General features: G+C 40.7%; 3 protein-coding genes across 6 annotated transcripts; 2 read left to right on the top strand and 1 right to left on the bottom strand.

Moving 5' to 3' along the window:
* The first annotated feature begins 1382 nt into the window (after nt 1-1382).
* On the top strand, nt 1383-9618 carry LOC123069086 (zinc finger CCCH domain-containing protein 13). Of its 4 annotated transcripts, none has more exons than XM_044491832.1 (13): nt 1383-1687; nt 1763-1867; nt 4926-6326; nt 6554-6561; nt 7005-7180; nt 7554-7614; nt 7690-7788; nt 7885-7979; nt 8116-8229; nt 8364-8431; nt 8625-8735; nt 8848-9091; nt 9198-9618. In XM_044491832.1, the coding sequence occupies exons 3-13, from the start codon at nt 5011-5013 to the stop codon at nt 9306-9308; spliced, it is 2403 nt and encodes an 800-aa protein (XP_044347767.1). In that variant the 5' UTR covers nt 1383-1687; nt 1763-1867; nt 4926-5010; the 3' UTR covers nt 9309-9618. The 4 variants fall into 4 exon arrangements, with proteins under 4 accessions (XP_044347767.1, XP_044347766.1, XP_044347769.1 ...); XM_044491831.1 differs by having other exon boundaries at nt 1763-1791; XM_044491834.1 differs by having other exon boundaries at nt 1763-1791; nt 8857-9091.
* On the bottom strand, nt 9492-15205 carry LOC123067408 ((S)-beta-macrocarpene synthase-like; the record flags this gene model as incomplete). The annotated part of the gene is made up of 7 exons (XM_044490214.1): nt 15062-15205; nt 13715-13756; nt 13504-13558; nt 13046-13409; nt 12726-12944; nt 11659-11798; nt 9492-9667 (listed from the first exon to the last, which is right to left on the bottom strand). Coding segments are annotated over exons 1-7 (1140 nt in total), but the record flags the coding sequence as incomplete, so codon positions are not given.
* Nucleotides 15206-16626: 1421 nt separating this feature from the next.
* On the top strand, nt 16627-17334 carry LOC123065070 (uncharacterized). Its single transcript, XM_044488436.1, has one exon. The coding sequence runs from the start codon at nt 16682-16684 to the stop codon at nt 17030-17032; it is 351 nt and encodes a 116-aa protein (XP_044344371.1). The 5' UTR covers nt 16627-16681; the 3' UTR covers nt 17033-17334.
* The last annotated feature ends 374 nt before the right edge of the window (nt 17335-17708 follow it).

Genomic DNA, 17708 nt, shown 5'->3' on the forward strand with positions numbered 1-17708 from the left:
TAAACATTTATCATGATATGAGGAAATAAATAATAACTTTATTATTGCCTCTAGGGCATATTTCCTTCAAGTAAGTCTGGTACGGTAGCTAGAAGGAATTTCCATGATCGACAAGAGTCGGGGATTCGCGAGGTGGAGAGAGGATTTAGAGAAAAACCAATTCCATAGGTATAGAGTATGGTAGGACAACTGGTAAGCATAAATGAAAGTGTATCTCTAATTAATTAATAGGGTGTGACCAAATCGTTTAATGTATTTTGTTATACGTGGCGCAATGCATCATTTATTCATTGATATTTGGGCTCAAGCGATAAGCTAATTAAGTTGTTTTGCTTCATCAACATTAGCACCCATGGATCTTGGGCAATGTCACATTATTCAATTTAGGTGGACCACCGCCTTGGATTGAGAAACCCTGCCTAAAACAAACAAGACAACATGACTCAATTTTACATTCCAGACAACATATTCACGGGAGTGGAGCCGCCTCGTCGGTTTATGCGTGTGGTGGAGGGGCTCATGAACTATTGCGCGACATGGAGCAACACATGGATAAGAAGGGGAGGAGGAGGAACGAGAGATGAGACATGACCTATGAGAGCCGGGGATCTGTGGTGGAGAAATGATGCAGAGGAAAGGAATCCATTGGCGCATGTTGTTGTTGGACAGCGGGTAAGCATAAATGAAAGCATATCTCTAATTAGTCGATATGGTTGATCCAGACCATTTACTGCACTGTGTTATATGGGGCAACCGCTTATTCATTTCTATCTACACTTAGACTTAAACATGTAGTATGGTTATTGGATGGATCTCAGAGGATTGTGTGGTGCAGATATTGGCCCCACCAGGCACCACGGCTCACAATGTGTTTTTCACATACTTGTACATATAAACATAATGTGAATTTGTACAAGCACCATTATTCAAACACATTATGTTTCTACTCTAAACGGTTCAACGTCATTTTGAGTCCATAGTGCCCAAATTTAGATTAGAAAATAAAACACAAAATTCAAACATAAACCATAGGGCTCAAACATAGAGCACCACACCCCCATTTCTAATTTGTAGTAGGGGTAGGGTTAACCTCAATGACATCTTCATCAACACCTTTGAATGGATTGGTAGAGATGCTCTGACAAATTCGAGTGGCTTTTGAGTTAAACTCCCTGGTCAAGTTTTCATCAGCTTGTAATTTGCAAAAATCAATCTTTTCTCTCGTTCATATGGTAGTAAGTTCTTATAGTATTTTTTTTCAATTTAATTAAAATGAAAATGAAAATGGACCTAGGCAAATCGACCGGACTAGGGCAAAGCAGCCGCTCGCTGTGGGCGGCGCACCTGACCTCACCCTCCCGAAGCGTTTTTCCTTCATCGCTCGCTCGCTCGCTCATCCCTTCAAAAAGGCCCAAACACTATCGCGCACAGCTGCTCTCTCGTCTCACCCCTCCCTCTCTCTTGCGGCGGCCGCAGGCAATTCCGCGGCGGCTGGTCGACGGCGGCCCCTGCACCGGCGGATCTGCAGGTGCGGCGCCCCCTCCTCCGTCTCCACCTTCCCATCCCTGCAAGTTTGACCTTGGCGTCACCACCGACGCCTCGCTAATCGCCCGGCCAAACCCTTTCCACCCCATTTCCTCCCCGCCGTCTCCACCCCGTTCCGCAATCTTAGACATCGGGTTCGAAGGTACGAACATTTCAGTCATCTTGTCCAGTGATGATTTTAATCGCAAACTAACCTTCGCAAATTCTGTGTGTGCAGCGTCCAGATCCGCCCCGGCTAGTTTCCTGGTGAGGAACCCTAGCTTGCTCGAGCAATCTTGCCGTCCCTTTTGCCCTGTTATTTACCGCGAGCAATCCGGATTAGGTTTTTTCCCCCAGCAACTTCTAATCTCGCAGATGAATTCCATTCCGTTCTTGTCGCTGTCCTGTTCCGTGGGAAAAAAAATGGAAAGATGATGCTTTGTCCGCCCCGCCGCTAATTCCGCCCTGTTCCTGGTCATTTTGTCCGAAGATTAGGTCCGCCCTGCTTACAGTTCTAGGTTTTGTGAGCGCACGCTAGGTTGATGGATTTGATCTCGGTGGGTTGTTTCTATCCCAAATGAAAGGACTTTTGGTGCATTCGCCCATGCCCAGATGCCTAGTTTTTCTGTGGGAAGCCCCTGCCCTAGGTTTTTGTTTGTGGGATGCCCCTGCCCTAGGTTTTTTTCGTGTGGGAAGTCCCTGCCCTAGGGTGATAGAGTCAATTTTCCAGGGATTCAATGTCTTCCCGTATGAATCTGGTTCCGCTATGTTCCTGCTCTTTCGAGCTGATATTTGCCCAATATTTAGGTGCCGGTAAAGCAATCAAGTAAAAGTCGCTGGAGGCCACAAGTTGAGACGAAATTAGACATAAAATTGCACGGTGCACTCTACTTACCTAGCATCATAAAAATAATGTACGTTGAATTAAATAATGCACTCTGATCACTGCCGATGCCTCACACCCCACCCGCCCAAACCCTGTGCGCGCCCGCAATCTTAATCCCGCTTGGATGTTGATAATTTTAGTCATCTCATTTAGTGATGGTTTAGTCGTAAACTAACCTTCGCAAATTGTGGGTGTGCACCATCCAGATCTGCCCCTGCTAGTTTGTTGCTTAGGGAACCTAGCTGGCTTGAGCAATCTGGCCATTTTTTTTTGCCCTTCATTTACTGTGAGCAATCCGGATTAGGTTTTTTTCCCAGCAACTCCTAATATCACAGATGAATTCCATTCCCTTCTTGCCGCTGTCCTGTTCCGTGGGAAAAACGGAAAGAGGATGCAGTGTCCGCCCTGCGGCTAATTCCGCCCTGTTCCTGGTCATTTTGTCCGAAGCTAATAATTGTGGGTTCAATTAGGTCCCCCCGTCTTAATTGTTTCTTGGTTTTGTGAGTGCGCGCTAGGTTGATGGATTTGATCTCGGTGGGTTGTTTCTACCCCAAATGAAAGGACTTTTGGTCCATTCGCCCTAGTTTTTTGTGGGAAGCCCCTGCCCTAGTTTCTTTTGTGTCGGAAGCCCCTGCCCTAGGGTGATAGAGTCAATTTTGAGGGATTCAATGTCTTCCCTTATGAATCTGGTTCCGCCATGTTCCCGGTCATTCAAGCTGAAATTTGCCCTAGCATTTAGGTGCTGGTAAAGCAATCAAGTAAAAGTCGCTGGAGGTCAAAAGCTGAGACGAAATTAGACAAAATCGCACAATATCTTGTTGAAGGTGCACTCTACTTACCTAGCATCATAAAAATAATGTACTTCGAATTAAATAATGCACTCTGCTCACTGCCGACACCTCACTCCCCACCCGCCCAAACCCTGCACGGCCCAAATGCTGCGTGAGCCCGCAATCTTAATCCTGGCTTTGGACGTTGATCATTTTAGTCATCTCATCCAGTGATGATTTAATCACAAACTTACCTTCGCAAATTGTGGGTGTGAACCATCCAGATCCGCCCCTGCTAGTTTGTTGCTGAGGAAACCTAGCTGGCTTGAGCAATCTGGCCAAATTTTTTGTGCCCTTTATTTACTGGGAGCAATCTGGATTAGTTTTTTTTTTGCAGCTACTTCTGATATCGCATATGAACTCCATTCCGTTCTGGCCGCTGTCCTGTTCCATTAGAAAAATGGAAAGAAGATGCTGTGTCCACCCTGTTCCTTGTCATTTTGTCTAAAGCTGATAATTGTGGGTTCAATTAGGTCCGCCGTGCTTACAGTTCTGCTTGGTTTGTGAGCGCGCGCTAGGTTGTTGGATTTGATCTTGGCGGGTTGTGTGAACCCCAAATGAAATGAGTTTTGGTGAATTCGCCCTTGCTCTAGGTTGATAGAGTCAATTTGAGGGATTCCACGTCGTCTTTGCATCTGTTTCTGGCTCTTGATCCGCCCTGTTCCTACTCATTCTAGCTGAAATTTGCCCTAGTATTTAGGTGCTGGCGATGCAATCAAGTGAAGTTCGTTGGAGGTCACAAGCTGAGACGAAATTAGAAAATAAAATCGCACAATATCTGGTTGAAGGCGCACTCTACTTACCTAGCATCATAAGAATAATGTACTTGAATTAAATATTACAAGCTTCTTCCTTTTTTCTTATGCAATGGAGCAGGTCAGTTGGTATATCATGGTTACGTAAGTGTGATATCTACTATCTTCTGGCCTGTCGAGGTGTCCTATGGCAACTAGCGCTGAGAGCTTGGGGAAGTAGGAATGTAGAACTCATGTTTTGAGCCTTGAATGGGCTGATGGCTTAAACAGCCAATGCTGTCTGTAAAAGATCTTATACACCATACTGGAACCTTTTCCGTAACAGAACAGACAGTGTTATATGTAAATATATATTTACTGTATTTAAGTACTTCATCCGTTCCATAATATAAGATGTTATTACAACCAACATCTTATATTTTAGGACGGAGGGAGTACTCCCGAATAAACAAATACTGGGTCCCAGTTTTACAATGACTAAACTGCATGATCGCCAGAATTTAGTTCACAAGTTTGTTACAAATATCTTCCCGCTTATTCAATCCCATGCTTCCAACACGTGCCCTAGATTGACACTGTTCCTTGAAATTTTGATCACTTGCTTTCTATAACATACTGCATATTCTGTAATTCATTTATTGATTGTCTGGATTGTTATTGGTACACGTAGCTTGCTGTATATTCATTAAGTGTTTACATATCTGGAAGAGTTCCCTTTTTTGGTCTCTAGAAATGATCTGATCTTTTTGGACATGAACATTTTGGTGAAGACCATCATGGAAGGACTTCTTCATTACATTAAATACTTGCTGTACCACAAGCTTATTGTAAACCATGCAACCCGAAGCATCATAATTTTTTATCGTACTGCCTAGCTTTAAAAACAAAGAATTAACTAACATGTTCTGATCAATCTAATTTTTTTTGCAGTGCCTTGTGTCGAAGACTTCAAGATCGTCCTTTTGTATTTGCGTTATTCTTGGCTCACATTGAAGGATTCACATTTTGAGGTAAAATGAGCGGTGCTCCAAAAAGATCGCATGAGGAGGGTAGCCACTCTACACCCGCGAAACGGCCTTTGGACGATAGCAGCTTGTACTCGAGCCCTTCTGGGAAACTCATTCAACCAGGCGGCAGTGATTTCCATGGTCCTTTTGAACATGATGGAAGATTTGCCAAAGTACCACGTGTTGAGTCACGTGATGATAAGAGGCCACCTCTGACACATCGGATGCCTGTTGGCTCCTCCAACTTTGTTGACCACCCGACCTCATCTGACAGCAGATTAGAATCAAAACAAAACAAAGATGCACGGGACACCAAGGTTGATGACCGGGAGGCAAAAGCTGATGCTCGGGATGTCCATAGTGATAGCAGGATTGAATTTCAAGGCAATAAAGCTGAGACTGATGTGAAGACAAACAGCAGAGCAGATGACACTGAAATAAGAGTTGACCGGAGGGCGCATGGTGATTTCACAGGTGATGTTGTCAAATCGGATAAGGATAGCCATCCTACTGGAACTTCAAACATAGCCTGGAAAGATAATAAAGACCATAGAGGTAAAAGATATGTTGATCAGCCAGATGATACTGCAGGATGGCGTTTTCTTCGTCCTGGTATGCAAGGCACTGATGAAACTCTCAAGGTTCAAACTATTGTGGAAGAGCGCAGCTCCAAGGATGCACATGAATCTACTGGTGAGAATAAAATAGAACCTAAAAGTGAAGATAAGTTTAGAGACAAGGACAGGAGAAAGAAAGATGAAAAGTATAGAGATTTTGGTGCAAGAGACGCTGATAGAAATGATCGCAGAATTGGTATTCAGCTTGCAGGTGGTAGTGTTGAACGAAGAGAAATTCAAAGGGATGATCGGGATGCTGAAAAATGGGACAGGGAAAGAAAAGATTCCCAGAAGGACAAGGAAAACAATGAGCGTGAGAAGGATTCTGCCAAGAAGGATTCATTTATAGCAGTTGACAAGGAGAACACAATACTGGAAAAAACAGCTTCTGATGGAGCTGTTAAACCTGCTGAACATGAGAGTACAGCTGCTGAAATGAAGACACTTAAAGATGACACATGGAAATCTCATGATAGGGATCTTAAGGACAAGAAAAGAGAGAAGGATGTGGATACAGGAGACAGGCATGACCAAAGGAGTAAATACAATGACAAAGAATCTGATGATACTGGTCCTGAAGGAGATACAGAGAAAGATAAGGATACTTTTGGAAGTATACAGCGCAGGAGGATGGCACGTCCAAAGGGAGGTAGTCAAGCATCTCAACGGGAACCTCGGTTCCGGTCCAAAATGCGTGATGGTGAAGGGTAAGCTTAACACTGCATCTTACCATGTTTCTTGTACTTGATTCGAATAGCATAATAGTGTGTATGAGCATTGCTATCACGAAGCACATTCCATTTCTGGAAATTTGCACTTCTCTCACCGAGAATGGAAGGCATTTGCCTTCTGACGTCTGTTTACTAAGCAATAATTTTTTTTGCAAGTGATAAGCCCATTGAAAAATCTCACGTTCTTTTATTTCTTCTTGCAGGTCTCAAGGTCAGTTGATTATCTTTATTCCTAGCTGAATAAAATGGAGTAATGGATGGTCATGCTTTTTTTGGAACTGGAGTCATCAACAGCTTAGGATCTAGATAATTTTACATTTCCTTCTCATAAGGTTTTAGTTCACATTGAGATTTTACTGCACATTTTCATACTGTAGGATTTAGTGCTCTGACATCCACTTCAATGTTCAAAATCCCTTCACATTTGGGCTGATCCATTTTATATGTGCACATGCATGTTTTTGTTTTTTCTATCATTTGGCCAAATCCAGCTGGAGCAAAAATGGATTAGTTATGATGATCCTTTTTTTTGAAATCCTTTTTACATAGAAATTATTGACGAGATTCAGTTTCAAGCCGCATAAAATGATTCTTTTGCCATGGTCCATTATCACCAGCTTTCTATTTGCTATCTTAATATCCTCATCGGTGCAGGTAAATCTGAGGTATCTGCAATTGTATATAAAGCTGGTGAATGCATGCAAGAGCTTCTGAAATCATGGAAAGAGTTTGAAGCTACCCCAGATGCTAGAAATACTGAGAATCAACAAAATGGTCCTACTCTTGAAATTCGGATACCTGCGGAGTTTGTTACTTCCACGAATCGGCAAGTAAGTGTACTGATTCCTTAGGTGATTTCTGCATTAGACTTTTTAGTCACGTAATCAATCGCCATGCCTGTGTTGCTGGATTATTTTTCCTTTTCCTTAAGTAGCATAAGGGAAACAATAAATGATGAACATTTGAAAGTGCATTCATTACTGTCTCGCCTTCCATTTGAAATGCTATAGGAGTTTCTTCATTTTTAATTTCACTATGTTTTTCTGAGGCATGGACGAACAAACTGTTTATCTTACACTTTTTGACATCACGTAGGCTGAAGATTGCATCGCTCCTTTTTTAGTGTTGTTTAACAATTGTAGCGAACTTCTTCCATTAGCTACTTTATCCACATGTTAAATACTAAAAACCTCTGTTTTGTAGGTAAAAGGCGCTCAGCTTTGGGGAACAGATGTTTATACAAATGATTCAGACCTTGTGGCTGGTAGGTGCTTCATTGTTTTTTTCAATCTTCTAAAGTAGCTCAGAAAGCCGGTGTTCTAATGACCGTTTCTTTTAGTGTTAATGCATACTGGTTACTGCTCTCCTACATCATCACCTCCACCGTCTGCCATCCAAGAACTGCGTGCAACTGTTCGTGTGCTACCACCACAAGACAGTAAGCATTAACTAATTTTGTGTCAATTCAGTTGGACATGCTTAAAATGTCAGATTGTTGAATCAGTAGTCTTATAAAACATGGTATATCTCCCAGGCTATACTTCAACACTAAGGAACAATGTCCGTTCACGTGCTTGGGGCGCTGGTATTGGTTGTAGCTTCCGCATAGAACGCTGCTGCATTGTTAAGGTATTAAGACTGTAAAACTGTACAGAATATTATAATATTTGCCTTTTATTTATTCTGTTGATGCTACAAACTCGTGAAATCCTTTTATTGATCACTGTTTGAAGATTGGCTGCTTAGCATGCTTTACGCTTTGCAGAAAGGTGGTGGTGCCATTGATCTCGAGCCTCGCCTTAGCCATACGTCAGCCGTGGAGCCTACACTAGCTCCAGTTGCAGTGGAGCGTACAATGACAACAAGAGCAGCAGCTTCTGTAATTTTCTGATACTCTTTGTTTTTCTCTCTTAACAATTTTTTTGTTCTATTTTCAGTATTTTATTTTTTCTTCTTGTAACCAGACCTTCGTTTCTATTCTCTACTAAGGTTTTATCAATATGTTTCATGCAGAATGCATTACGTCAACAAAGATTTGTTCGGGAAGTTACAATACAGTACAATCTCTGCAACGAGCCATGGTACATTCTGGACTTACCTCCTGACCGTTCATTTTCTGTTCATCAAAGTACCTATATTGCCATTTCTGTGTCATAGCCGTTCTGGTGTTTTTGAGCGCTCATGTCTTCTGCAGCTCTGCTTGTAGAAGCTGCTGCCTTGTTCTGTTTTGAGCCGAGGTTGCTCCTAGTAAGCCATTCTTTTTTCTTCCTTCAGGTTAAAGTACAGTATAAGCATTGTGGCGGACAAGGGATTGAAGAAGTCTCTTTATACTTCTGCGAGGCTGAAAAAGGGCGAAGTCATATACTTGGAAACACATTTCAATAGGTACAAAATGACTGGCTTATTGTCCTAACACTGTTGTGTTTGTTGGCATTCTTGTTGACTTTCACTTGCATGTTACTCACTGTCTTCCAATTCTTGTCTTGTTGGCCTTAAGTTCTCGCAGGTATGAGCTGTGCTTTAGTGGGGAAAAGCCTCGCTCCATTGGATCAAATTCCAATGCATCTGATTTGGAACCGGAAAAACACCAGAACAATAGCCACCACCATTTGCAAAACGGGGACAGGGGCAACACGGAACATGAACTCCGGGACGTGTTCCGATGGTCACGGTGTAAGAAGGCCATGCCTGAGGTTGCCATGAGATCCATTGGTATCCCACTGCCAGCTGAACAAGTTGAGGTAATTTCCCTCTACAGCAAAGCCCATATCATTCTCTCTTTTTTACCCCATTGGGCGTAGGCGCGGCATCATTCAACTTTGTCATCTCTTACCCGTGGCAACGCAGGTGCTGCAGGACAATCTGGAGTGGGAGGATGTGCAGTGGTCGCAGACCGGCGTCTGGGTCTCTGGGAAGGAGTATCCGCTCGCCCGCGTGCATTTCCTCTCGGCGAACTAGCGATGGCTGCACTCTGGTAGCAGCAGGCATATGAAGGAACCATTTTCTTCGTTCTTGAATGCTGCTGCTTTGCCACCGTGCCATGCCATCTTGTTTGTGTATAAAAGAAGGAAAAGAGAAGAGAAGCTCAGGAGTTGTTGTAGGCCGTGTTGTGCCTGTAATCTTTGTTACACACCAATAACCGTTATATGTCTGTCTGAGAGATGTAATTCTTGGTTCTTGAATTAGGCAAAACCGGATTATTATTCGCTGATTATTGAATGTTGGATGTAAGTTGGAACTATTTATCATCGAATGTTTCTTGGCTGTAGCCCATGGGAATATGGTTTTCATGAAAAATATCAACACATTAACACTAACTCTTTCATGAAAAACAATACCTTTTTTAGTGAACTATTGAAAGTAATACTATAATTTGTTGGAAACCTAGTACAAACACAGCTCAGATACGCACGCGTAGAGCCTGCCCACCCACACACACAATGTACACAAGAGCGTGCACACCCTAGCCCTACGAGCTCCTCTGAAAGATTAAGCCAACAAATCTTGAGAACAATGAAGTTACCACACACAACTTGTAGCCGATGGGAACATCAACTCCCAATGAACAAAAATCTTGGAATAAATCCAGGAAAATGGAAGCACCCTTTCAAAGTATAGTACTTGAACCCCAGTTGATAGGTTCACCACAAGGAATCTACACTTCTGAGCTATGCTCAATTCGTTGATACTATCAAATTTTCTATCAACATATGGGAAAATAAAAGATAATTACCGTGTCAAAAAGTCAATTGGTGAGTTAATTTTGTACTCTCATGAAATGTTTAAAGGTGTGTTTTATTTTGATAATTCATATCTTGTTCAAAAAATGTATCTGATAAAAAATGACTTTTCTAAATTGAAGGCCTTGTCCCATTTCCATTTTAAAATAAGGTAAAATTACATACATGCGAACTAGCTAGGTTTATCACATGACCTACATCAAAATTGTTTCATTGAAAGTATATCCAACTCCCTAAATGGATATTGATTACTGACGGCAATGTGTGGTGGACTAATAAATATGTGATTCAAATGTATAATTGTGTTTAAACTCTAACAACTAGAGAATGAATGTTATTGGCAGTCACCCAAATGAATAAGAGAAGAAGAGACCACACTTGTTGATGATAAAATTATATACTACAAAGGTTTCTAATGATTTAAGTATTATATTGCTTATGGGAAAAAAATTGGATCAAGAGTGACACATCTTATAGCAGGTGACAAAGCTTAGCATTGTTGTAATGCTTAACCATTATCACCCGTAGCCTCACAAGATTAACTTCTGGAGTGTCAGTTATTAACCACTAATATATGGAACAGAAGCTTGAAATTCTACTGAGTCAAAGAGTTCAGTGGAAACCACTATCCTAGTACTCCTTGCATTCCCTTATATAAGGTCACTTCATATTTCTATATCTAACTTTGACCATTAATTTTACCAACAAAACATGAGTTACATGCCATAAAAAATATGTCATGGAATGCACATTTTAAAGAACTTTCTGATGATATGTTTTTTATGACATATAATCCATATTTTGTTGACCAAAATTATGAGTCAAAGTTTGACAATAAAAACAAAGTGGCCTTGTATAAGGGAATGAAGGGAGTATTTTTTTTCTACAGTATTTATTTCAAAGTTTGAATTGTCTAAAACTTCCATCTAGATTGATTGGTCATTCGATTAGTTCAACCAGGACTTGGTTTGGATCTTAGTACACCATCTCATTAATTTGGTAGAAGCATTTGGGTTATGTCCCCAATGCATAGGGCTGGAATCGCAACCTGTATGCTACCATCTATAGGGTATCCACTTAAGTTTGATATGTGTGTATGTATGTATGAGTGCTTGAGTAGCAATTGCAATTTGGATCTCAGGCAACATCACCCGAGGCCACATAATTAGGTAATAGTATTGTTGCAATAATGACAATTTCATTCTGATGACTATTTATAACAGGCTCCAACGCCAAGAAACACAAAGCATTACAAAAGGCTCATCGGGTCGGCATAGTCCTATACGTGTTCTAGTTCCACTATTTGAAGCGAAAGTTAAGTATTTTCTCTTGTAGACTTGCAAACAGATCAATCTAATTTTAATTTATTTACTTAAAGTATGTTACCATTTTTACTTTATATCAGCTTAACAACATTAATAAAATATAACATTTTTAGTCTTAGCTAGATCATGGTATTTCATCTTGGCGGCACACAACGACCAAATATTACTAAGAGAATACATATTAAAATAAACTAAGTGCACATTTCAATATGACAAACTAGTTTTATGAGGTAAATATAATACTTGCCGATTCTTTAAGATAAACAACACGGTAGCTCTTCCCAGGTCCTAAATGCTCCTCAAAAGAACGAAATGTTTCCAACAAATATAAGTAGATATCCTTCATGTATTCTGGAAGCACATCTACTGCACCTTCATCCCACCTGCATTTCACTATGTTAGACCATACCACTACTTAATAAAGTAATACTTGTGATGCATTTAAAAAAAACTTCAAGAATGAAATGAATTTGTGTTTCTACAAAAAAACTAATACAGTTAAATGAATAATTAACAATGGTACTTTCCTTCGTATCTTATATAAACATCGCTCCACGACGATGTCCCAATTTTCACTCTAATGTTTGCATGTGTATTAATAAATTGTTTCTTGTACTAGAATTACCATAATTCAATGGTACTATATTTTTTTAATTTTTTTGCCAATATGGAATTACTTATAGTTCTAAAATATTTAGTTATTTATGGAGTTATAGTGTAACTAGTGTGTGAGGTATAATGTTTATTACGTAGACAACTTAATATAAGTATTTCACTTTTTCTAAAGAAAAATTGTATTAAGACACAAGGCACAACAATATAGTAGCATAGCTAATATGCCATCCCAATAGAATCATGGACGTCATGAGGACATACCCGACATAATACATTCTAGTTATAATGCAACACTTCACTATTTCTTTTGTGTTTGTATGACTCGATATTACTATTTATTTTCATGCTTATTCTAATGTATATTTAGTTCATATATTAAAACTATTACAAAACACATGTATTATAATTATTAGAAAAAACTACTCCCTCCGTTTTTATTTAGTCCGCATATTAGCTTTGGTCAAAGTCAAGCTTTGCCAACTTTGACCAAGTTTATAAACAAAAGTATTAACATACCAGGACAATTAGATTTATTATTGAATGTACTTTCACACCATATGGATTTGTTATGGTAAATATTTATAATTTTTTCTAAAAATTTGGTCAAACTTTACAAAGTTTGACTTCAGTCAACTCTAATATGCGGAGTAAATAAAAACGGAGGGAGTAATTGGCGAAGGGAAGGAGGATTTAACCTATTAATTGCTTCTGCAAGTTGCATGCTCTCTTCAGTGCTACCATAGGTGTCCAATATGTCATCTATTATAGTCATGAAAGTAGTGATCTTTGTAGCTATAATACGGGAATAAGAATATTTGTGATTGTAGCTAGTTCCATTTATCCAAAAATAAGTTTCTACTATTCTGTCTCTTACGAAACTCAAATTTGATCCGACCTTGAGTTTCTGCCACCACCTAGAATGAGCATAACATAAGTCAATTGGCATTCTTATGATAACAAGAAAAAGAACGCATTGTAGACTAATTTCAAGAAGAGAATTATAAAAAAAACTTACAAGGTGACCTCTTTTAACTCCTCACAGAAAAGAAGTTGCAGAATATTAAAATTCAATTTTGCAAGCTCCAATATGGCTTCATTTCGTGTAGGCTCTTTTTCATAACAAGGTATGTAGCTTCTTGCTTCTAATATCCTAACCCTTCTAAAAGGAGGTGTAAGAAGGGCAAAATACACTTCCTCTACACATGGTGATTCCAAATGTTCTAACGTGCCAAGGAGGTGTTTTTTAGTGAAATAGATTGCCTTGTCAAGTACTTTCTCTCCCTTGGTCCTCATATGCGCTGCACTATATGAGCTCAATAAACTATTTGTATCTGATTGAAAGAAATCTCCTTGTTTGTCTTGAAATTTATTGAATACATCTGCAATGTTTATTGAAAATGGACATTAATGATTTCCAAGAAATCAATGTTTGATTGCTATATATCTTGGTTGTGTAAGTTTATGGGGCCTTACCAGATGAGACATCATATCTATTTTTCCGCAAAAGATAAAATCGAAGTGAAACCAACTGTAGATTATTATCATCATAATCAGAGTTCAAAACGACATCCAGTAGTTCCCCGATCTCATTCTCGTAGTGGTAGTCCAAGCCAAGTCGTTCAAGCGAGAGTATAAGCTCCATTACTTTTTGTATTCCATTTGACTCTTTTATTATTGCTCTTACTTGCTCCAATAAAACTTCCATTCTTTCTCTCATCTGAGGTTGCTGCAATAATGTAAATGGTATTACTAATCAATCATGTAGACCACTAATGCTTTGCATCATAGTGTTCACCATAATGCTACAATTTCAAGAACTGCAATAAAAATGACACACCATTAAAATATCTTAACAAACTAGAACATTTATTTCTAAGTTAGTTGATTCTTATTTTTAAGTCAATGTTCTAACCATTTAATATCTATGTAATGAAATTGGATAGCTACACATTCAAGATATTATAGCAACTTTAGTTCTAGAAATATGCAATGAGGCAGTTGCATGGTATTACAAATGAACTTCAAATTCGTGTGCAACTCTTGGTTTTATGATATGCTACTTGGCTGATTTACAAATAATAGTTGCTCTCAAGTAACTATGAAAAATTCTACAAGAAAAACATTCTTAATTAATACAAATAATGGTAGAATCTAATTTATACCTAATATGGTGACTATTGTTGTAAAAGTTTCCGCCAAAAATAATAATTCTTTCAGAGATAAAAAGATGTTACAACTAATTAAAACACATACCCATCACACAAAAACGTTGCATAGCATCGAAACAAATCATGGACGTTTTCCAGCATTTGTTTGTTGGAAGCTGTTTGTGATAACAAATCCTTACGATAGTGTAGACTGTCATTTAGAAAAACAACTTAATGTTGCATTGTACTCCCTTCGTCCGGGTTTATTAGGCCCCCTTGTATTTTGGGCCAAATTTTGACTCTAGATTCAATTTGCAAAATATAAGTAATATTTCAAACAAAATTATATTGTTGTATTCGTATTCAAAGGAAGTTTTCAATGGCACCATTTTTCTACATATAATTCATATTATATTACGCAAATGTATGGTCAAACTTGGGCTCAAAATGTGAATCTGCCTAATAAATATGGACGGGGGGAGTACAAATATTGTATTTTGTGTCATTGTGTGTACAACGTGGCATAGTGTGATTGTCATGTTTTCACGAGAAGAGCTAAATCATGAGTTTACTTAATAAATATGATAATTTTTCTTTAAAATTGGGCCGACGCATGCATGCATGCATGTTTGGTATTGCATTGATTCGGCAAATTGAAGTCATTTGTATATTCACCTAAATAAGCCGATGTCATGCAAAAAATCTTTCCACGACCCTATAGTTATCTCCAGGGCCGGCCCATAGGCCGGGGGAACGGGGCAACCGCCCTGGGCCCCTGGGAGGTAGGGGCCCCGACCCAGGTAGTAGTATACGTGTTAGGATATTTTCTTCTTTAGGTCCAGAAAAAAAGGCCCAAGCCCACCACGTTGCTAGCACTCACGGACCGAAAGAATACGCTGCTGCAGCACCGCATCGATCTCCTCCAACTCCAGTATCCTCGCCTCCTCCCCAAAATTCTCTAATCCAAGAGAACAACGCCGCCGCTCCCGTGCATTTCCAAATTCGAGGTGCCGCTCTAGTGCATCCATTAATGGAGACTGAAGGTGCTATTCTCTTCCCCAATCATCTCTTTTTGCATCCTCAACGTTCCCACCAAGTAGACGTTTGAGGAATTGAGGAATCACCGCATTAGAGATGGTACGTCTCCCTCCAATTCATCTCTTCCTAGTTCATACTCTTGTGTTGGCCTGTTATTAAAAGCTTCATTGGATCCAGGGATGAGAAGGGGGGACGGGGAATGAGTGTTGCAACCTTGCAGATCTGGGAAGCTACATCAACAATTCGACATCAAGGTATATGCTCATATTCAGGTGCTTTGGTTTTTTCTGTAATTGTTTGGTGACATATCTTCTAAAAAATGTTTACTAGTGAAAAAAGGAAGTGAAAAAACATAGAGATGAACTGGTAGAATCACAGAAAGGTTCAATTGACATTTTTTAGAAACGGTAGTTCTTCGAAGAACTTAAAGTGTTCAGAAGTATATTTGCCTTCTTACTTGGCTCAAAAGACTTTTATTGAATGATATTTAATTATGCAAATGCTGTGCTAAATTTGTACAAACGGTTTCTCAAAGTTATGTTGAATTAGATGATCTCTTCTCGGAATTACAACTATGACAAATGACTATACCGGAATCTGATGTGCCATTGCGTGCTATGGAGATCTTCGAGTTCGTTGGAGACATAGACTCTTTTCCGAATATATTAATAGCTTATCAAATTTTATTTGCTGTATCATTCACTGTAGCATCAGCTGAACTCAGTTTCTCAAAGTTGGAGTTATTGGGAAACTATTTCAAATTATCAATGTCACATGAAAGATTGAATGGTCTTGCTGCTTTATGCATTGAGAAAGCAAAGTTGGATGAAATAAAAAATACTGATGCACAGATCTGATCATCATGTTCAGGAAGCTTTGGAGACTTTTTCTTCGGGTGAAGACACCGAGTAACGGACAGATTAGAGAAAATAGAAACTAGTGTAAGTTCTCATGTATTAACATTATATCTCATATTCTCATGATAACACAAACACTTCAAGTTGCTATCAGCTTTGACAAGGTTTTCATACTTAGAAGAGCGAGATGATTGTCTCTTTGTGGCCCTTAAAAGAGCGATCCTTTGTAGAACTATATTGTTTCCATACTATTAGGATGTAGTTCTCTAGACCGTCAATCTATGTTATGTACTGAATTGCTTTCGAAATACAATATATTCTGAATTTTTATTTGTCCATAAGGGCTCCATTTTGTCGTCTCGCCCCAGGGCCCTGAATATGTATGGACCGGCCCCGATGACATGTGGACTTTACATTAATGTTTGGTTATTTACAGAGACATTCAACCGAAGGAGCCCGATCGACGACGGTGGAGGACGGGCCTGGCTTATCCACTCGTTCTCCCCTCCTTTTTATAATCCCGCCACCTTTAGCAACGGACGCGCGAAGCCACCCCCGCCAACTCTTAAACTCGCCCCGCGGTTCCTTCCGTTCCTCGCTTCCTCGCTAATGGCAGCAGCGTCAGGAACCGCCGCGACGTTCTCCATCAGGACGCCGGCGCCGGGGCTCCGGCGGCCCTGCGCCCGCGCCGCCGCGGCCGGCGGGGGCGCCAAGTGGTGGGCGCCGCTGCTGGGGTGGTCGGGCCAGCCCGACTACATCGACTCCCAGCCGGCCGCTGAACCGGCGCCGAAGGAGGAGCGGGGGAAGAGGCGGTTCGGGGTGCTGACGGAGGAGAAGGCGCGGCAGCTGCGGCTGAGGATGATGGAGACGGAGAGCTTCCACGACGTCATGTACCACTCCGCCATCGCCTCCCGCCTCGCCTCCGCCCCGCCCGACACCGCTCGCCGCACCAAGCCGTAGCCTAGCCACGCGCGCGCGCTCCCTTGCCGTACGTGGCCGCCGTTCGAGGAGCAGCTCAGCTCATCGGCCGGCGGGAAGCCATGCATGCGCAGCTGTGTATTTGTATATAAATAGCAGAAGCTTTTGTTCGTTCGTTCTAGACCGCGACCATGCTCTCCTCCTGGATTGGGATGGACTGATCAAAGAAAAGGAAAAAAAAACATCAGTCCTGTAACAACACCTGCAACCAAGAATGTTGTTGTGAGACAATAATAATAATAATACTGCTGCAGGATGTACGTATGGTATGGTATGTACCGCCATTGACGTTTCTCGATCTCTGTTCAATGAAGCATAGATCCGGATGCTCACAATTTCTTCCTGCTACCATCATCAACGATTTCTGTACTGGCACTAGTCAATGATGATGCATGGCGAGACCTTGCAAAAATTCGTCCAGGCCTCGATCATCCGTCCTTGCGTATCATTGTCTCCGGCGGAAAATGAGTCAAGTCTCTGTCCATCAGGGGTTCAGGACTCGCAAGTGCACGTCGCCCTCCGCGATGATTCATGCATGCGACTCCATCGGCGACTCGGCGTCCCCGTCCAGGCCAGGGAGCACAAGATAAGCCAGTAATCCCAGTCTCAGTGCGTGTTTATCGTCGATCCGTAGCGATCTGATTTGATGGAGCACGTC

This window comes from Triticum aestivum, chromosome 3B (assembly GCF_018294505.1).
Source record: "Triticum aestivum cultivar Chinese Spring chromosome 3B, IWGSC CS RefSeq v2.1, whole genome shotgun sequence".
Lineage (NCBI taxonomy): Eukaryota > Viridiplantae > Streptophyta > Magnoliopsida > Poales > Poaceae > Triticum > Triticum aestivum.

Excerpts from the sequence above, each read along its gene's own strand:
- LOC123069086 (XM_044491832.1), top strand. The coding sequence starts at position 5,011 with ATGAGCGGTGCTCCAAAAAGATCGCATGAGGAGGGTAGCCACTCTACA. Across the intron at positions 8,736-8,847 it reads TTGGAAACACATTTCAATAG|TTCTCGCAGGTATGAGCTGT; the intron begins GTACAAAATGAC and ends GTTGGCCTTAAG. Across the intron at positions 9,092-9,197 it reads TGCCAGCTGAACAAGTTGAG|GTGCTGCAGGACAATCTGGA; the intron begins GTAATTTCCCTC and ends GTGGCAACGCAG.
- LOC123065070 (XM_044488436.1), top strand. The coding sequence starts at position 16,682 with ATGGCAGCAGCGTCAGGAACCGCCGCGACGTTCTCCATCAGGACGCCG.